Source organism: Physcomitrium patens, chromosome 17 (assembly GCF_059467195.1).
Source record: "Physcomitrium patens ecotype Gransden chromosome 17, ASM5946719v1, whole genome shotgun sequence".
NCBI classification, from domain to species: Eukaryota; Viridiplantae; Streptophyta; class Bryopsida; order Funariales; family Funariaceae; genus Physcomitrium; species Physcomitrium patens.
Genome location: NC_143426.1, coordinates 10,969,303 through 10,974,607, shown reverse-complemented (window position 1 = coordinate 10,974,607; position 5,305 = coordinate 10,969,303). Strand labels below are relative to the sequence as shown.

Here is a 5,305-nt window from a genome sequence, read left to right as displayed (position 1 = left end):
GAACAAGTAGGCAAACTTAGAAGAGGATCACAATCCGTAGAAGAAGCTTACTAAATAATATACACACACATGTAAATTCTAAATATTTGACCATTTTTCATGGTCAAATTCTACAATACACAAAACTTTCTCAAATTTGCAAATATTTATATGTATATTTATATGATATGGACAATTTTTGAGCAAATAAAACAGAACTTTTCTAAACGTAACAAGTATCCATATCTTCAAAACAAATATTTTCTACAAAAGGAATAGCATTCTTGGTTTCACAACACAACAGTGAGGAAGAAACGAGAAGGGCACACTGCCGAATACAAATGGGGGACTACTTGTGACGAAGACGCTTGCAAGCATACAAATGCAAGCATCGAATATGTTACGGAGGAGAGATGTGTATGAGGGGAATTGTACCCATCTACGACGGCCTGGTGATGGCACTAGTAAGTAAGAATTTCAAGGGATGAGAGTGGAAGAAGACTCCTGCTTGCTTGCTTGTTTGGAAGAAGGGGCTGCCCACTCACTATTATTCCATTCGAACTCTCACACAAACAAACTCTCACAGCAACAGAGGGACAGAAGGAGAAGAAGACGACGAAGAAGAGGGACGAAGTGGGAATGGGAGGGCACCACCGCGTCACGAGGCAGAGGCGCTAGGCTATGCGGGTGTCGTCGTCGTCTCAGTTGCTTTGCTTTGCTCTACTGCTCTCCCTGGTCTCGTCGCATTCCGAGGCCCGACTACTCTCGGCTCGGCCCTCGCCCCCCGTCCCTCTTGCTCTGCCCTTGTCGCTCTCTCGCGCTCTCTTCTGTTCTGCTCTGCGAGGGCCGCACTTGCACTTGCCTTGGCTTCTCCTCCCCTCTCTCTGCCATTCCGGCTGCCGCCCTCTTCCCGCACCATTGCCGCCCTCTTGGGAGCTCTGCTGGGTGCTTCCTCTTTCGAAATCGCGTTTGCGTTTCTGTGCTTGGCGCTTCCTCTCCCTTTTTGCCTGATTCTTGTCGCTAGCGCGGGTCGAATTTGGAGGAGCGCTCGGTGGCGTCGTTGCTGTGGCTGAGCGGCTTCTTCTGCTTCAGGTTCGTGCGTTTTTGGGTGCAAACGCTCTAGGGTTTTGCATGCTTGAGAGGTTTCTGGATCCGGGTCGGGGGTGGAGTTTGGTTGCGACGGCGGACGGGTTTGGGGTGGAGGTCGATTGCGGAGCGCTCGGTCGTTGGACGGTGGTGCTGGAATCTTCCGGATGTTGTTTGGTGTCGTGCGAGCTGTGTCGCGCATTTGGGGCATTGGTCCGAGGACGAGAAGACGCAGTTTGGGTTAGCTGTGGAATTGGATGTTAGCTGACGTGCGCGGAATCGAATTGGGAGCGTGCACGCCGGCTCCAGTCGAGGGGGTTTGGATTTTGTAAAGGTCGTATTTGAGGGTTTTCGAGCCCCATTGGAGTGGTGGTCGTGTTGTGGATGTGGGTCAAGGGTATGCCTGGTTGGTGGAAACGGCGATTGTGTGGGACAGTTGCGTGATAGCTCTTCGGGGCATGAGGGCACGATACAGGATGGCCAGTCTGTGAGATGAACAGGAGCACCCGGGCCGGCTGCGTACCGATGCGGCTTGTTGTGGCGGTGGTTTAGAGCGACTTGCAAATGCAGTGGTCGCTGGGAAGCCAGCATTTGAGGAGAGTGTGGTATTAGGTCAGGGATTGGGACTGCTCACGGACACAAGAGGACCAGAGATGGTTTTCAAGTTGAAGCGCGTGATGCAGCGCGGGACCAAGGGGAAGAACGACAATAATGAGAAAGCTGACGCATCCGCGTCGGCACCCAACACATCTGCTTCAGCTCCTGCGGGGGTGGTAGGTCAGGCAGCTGCCAGCAAAGCCGGCAACAATGTGGGGGCGCGAGCAGCGGTTGGTGCCCCTGGCGGCATCAAGGCGGGAGGTCCTGCAGCAGGTGCGCAGGCGGGTGGAAGGCAGGTGGATGCGGGGAAGATGGCGCCGGGGGCATTCGAGGCGCTGCCGTCGTTCAGAGACGTGCCGACCTCGGACAGGCAGAGCCTGTTCGTTCGGAAGCTGGTCCTGTGCTGCCATACGTTCGACTTCACGGATCCGACGAAGAATGTGAGGGAAAAGGAAATCAAGCGACAGACGCTGCTGGAGCTGGTGGACTACGTGACGTCGGGGTCGGGGAAGTTCACGGAAGCGGTGTTCGAGGACATCACGAGGATGCTGGCGGCGAATCTGTTCCGAACGCTGCCCCCGTCGTCTCACGAGAACACGGGTTCGGAGAACTTCGACCCGGAGGAGGAAGAGCCGACGATGGAGCCGGCGTGGCCGCACCTGCAGATCGTGTACGAGTTTCTGCTGCGGTACGTGGTGTCGAGCGAGACGGACGCGAAGCTGGCGAAGCGGTACATCGACCATTCGTTCGTGCTGAGACTGCTGGACCTGTTCGACAGCGAGGACCCTCGGGAGAGGGAGTACCTGAAGACGATATTGCACCGGATATACGGGAAGTTCATGGTGCACCGGCCGTTCATCCGGAAGGCGATAAACAACATATTCTACAGGTTCATATTCGAGACGGAGAAGCACAACGGGATCGCGGAGCTGCTGGAGATACTGGGGAGCATCATCAACGGGTTCGCGCTGCCGTTGAAGGAGGAGCACAAGCTGTTTTTGGCGCGGGCGTTGACCCCGCTGCACAAGCCGAAGTGCGTGTCGATGTACCACCAGCAGCTGTCGTACTGCATAATCCAGTTCGTGGAGAAGGACTTCAAGCTGGCGGACGTGGTGATACGGGGGCTGCTGCGGTACTGGCCGGTGACGAACAGCCAGAAGGAGGTGCTGTTTCTGGGGGAGTTGGAGGAGGTGTTGGAGGCGACGCAGAGCGCAGAGTTTCAGAGGTGCATGGTGCCGCTGTTTCGACAGATCGGTCGGTGTCTGAACAGTTCACATTTCCAGGTATGCGGCGGGATGGGTGGGAGAAGTGAGAGGAAAGGGGGGCGTTGCATGCGCAGTGGTCGGAGGTGCGGGTGTCGATGATGGGATGTGAGACTGGCACATTGGTATTTTGCGCACGATGGCAGGGGTCCAGAGATGGCAGTGCATGATGTGCAGTGCGAGGATTTCGGGGTAGCTGCCCAGGTGGTGAGGAGTAGGAATTGCCGCAGTGGGTAGGCGTAGGGCATGATGTCGCGGTGTTTCAGTTGGACAGGAGTTTTTGTGATTTTGGAAGGGATGAGAGTTTTGTGGAGGGGCCGGGATGTGAGAGCGTGGTGAAGTAGAACAGGGATTTGGAGTGCCGTAGAAGGCACGGGGACGACTGTGAAGGTGCAGGGTAGGTAGGTTGCGTGGAGGAGTTGGGGAATGAGTCGCGAGCGGGAACGATCTGGTGGAGAGGGTGTGGCGGTGTGGGTATCATGGTGTGGGGTTGAGCGCAGGAGCGTGTGTCGTGGATCGTGCAGGGGGGATGAGTGGGGGTGGGTAGAAGTGTGGATGTTGTAGCGTTTGTGGGCGTGTATGTGAAGTTGGTAGTGTCTGACGGGACGGATTGATGGGTGTTGCGAAACACAGGTTGCGGAGCGTGCGCTGTTTTTGTGGAACAACGATCACATTGTGAGCCTAGTGGCCCAGAATCGGCTGGTGGTGCTACCGATCATCTTTCCGGCGTTGGAGAGGAACACGAGAAGCCACTGGAATCAGGCGGTGCACGGGCTGACGCTGAACGTACGAAAAATGTTTCTGGAGATGGATCAGGAGCTATTCCAGGAATGCCAACGGAAGTATCAAGAAGATGAAGCGAAGGCGAAAGGGATGGAAGAAGTGCGGGAGCAAACGTGGAAACGACTTGAGGCTGCCGGAAGGCAGAGTAGTAATTCGAGCAGTGACAATGCCCTTGCATCGTCGAATGATGTGCCGATTGTAAGGACGGTTGCAAAGGGCACATCAGGGACAGGAACCCCAATAGCCGCTCAGGGTGCAGCTCCAATGTTGGGAAAGTAGCGCTATTGCCTCTTTTCCTTTTCCTTTTGATTTTATTTTTAAAAATCCTCTAATCTTTGCTCTTCTTTGTCCTTCTCCTTCTGCCTCTATTTCTGTTTTTCGCGCCCTTTTTTGTTTTTTGTTTTCCCCCCCCCCCCTCCCATCCTGTTTCCGCTGCTTGAAGAAGCCCGGTTTCCAATTGATGCAAACCTGGATGCTCCTTGTGTCTAGTTGCAGATGAGTATGGTGGCCAGGGTTGATTTGGAGTAGGAAGCTTATGTATGCAATGGGCACGGCGTATTGGCCTAGTTTCGGGCTCTTTTGAGACGGTGCAGAACTGGTCTATAGAACGTCTTTGGTTGGAGACGTGTAGATTTCGTGTGCGGTAGCTTTTTAAGTGTTTCTCATCTTTTGCATCGTTTTCTGGTTTTTGCTCCTGTTCTAGGTATGGTTGAGGCGGAGGGTTTAAGTCAGGTAAGATTGTGTCATCAGTAGGTGTTTGTTTAGCAGGGCATCTTCCTCTCTTTTTCTTTTTCTTTGCTTCCTCTGCCCTCTTACGTCTTTCAATTTTTTGTTTTGTTTTTTTTTTTGTTTTTTTGTTTTTTTTAATTTTAATTTTATTATTATTATTTTTTGTATAGAGAAAGGTCAGGAACAGGCCTATCAAAATCCCTGTGTGAAAATACATCGTGGTGTTCGTTATTTGAAGAATGGTTTATCTGCGAGTTGATAGATGTGGGAGTTTGTCGAGTAGCCGGAGATATCTCTCTCTGGAAGTATATAGAGAGGGATTGGAGAGGGATTTCTGAGCAGTTACGCTGGAAGTGCAGAATTGAGAAAAACGTTACAGGAAGATTGATGACAGTTGGTTAGGGAAAGCATTCAAGCTGTGGAGAAGAGCATTGTAGCTAGGAGTTTTGCTGCACAATTACTTTTATATTGATCAATCATATCGTGTCGCCATGAGAGAGCGTTTGTGACATTTGGAGATGCGCAAACCTGTTGGGTTAACATTGTAGTCTTTCATTAGGTTCCATTGTCTATCGTTGGCTTGGTGCGAACAACTTATCCTGATGGTGCTATATTCTGATTTTATTAGATTGTCGTATTCTCTGTTACTGGAAGGCGTTGGTGGTCTTTGCTGTACTTGCTGTTTAGGATTTAAACTCAGTTAGTTGCAATGAGTAAGAAATTTAAAAATTGTGATTGTGTTGGAATTTTTATTTTTAATTTTTTTATGGCTGAGTGATACTGGGTAGCTTGTTTTATTTTATTTTATGTTATTTTATTTATTTTCAAGGTTGGACACTTAAAATTTATTTTCTTAGCGGTATGTATAT

The 5,305-nt window shown here is 51.2% G+C and overlaps 1 protein-coding gene across 1 annotated transcript; it reads left to right on the top strand.

Moving 5' to 3' along the window:
- The first annotated feature begins 1,707 nt into the window (after positions 1-1,707).
- Positions 1,708-4,912, top strand: LOC112294602 (serine/threonine protein phosphatase 2A 57 kDa regulatory subunit B' beta isoform). The gene is made up of 2 exons (XM_024545248.3): positions 1,708-2,945; positions 3,558-4,912. Exons 1-2 carry the CDS (start codon positions 1,719-1,721, stop codon positions 3,984-3,986), a joined length of 1,656 nt encoding a protein of 551 aa, XP_024401016.1. The 5' UTR covers positions 1,708-1,718; the 3' UTR covers positions 3,987-4,912.
- The last annotated feature ends 393 nt before the right edge of the window (positions 4,913-5,305 follow it).

What these genes read in the sequence shown, in the direction of transcription:
- LOC112294602 (XM_024545248.3), top strand. Translation starts at nt 1,719, where the DNA reads ATGGTTTTCAAGTTGAAGCGCGTGATGCAGCGCGGGACCAAGGGGAAG. An exon ending in TGAACAGTTCACATTTCCAG is followed by an intron (nt 2,946 to 3,557) that starts GTATGCGGCGGG and finishes TGCGAAACACAG; the next exon opens with GTTGCGGAGCGTGCGCTGTT.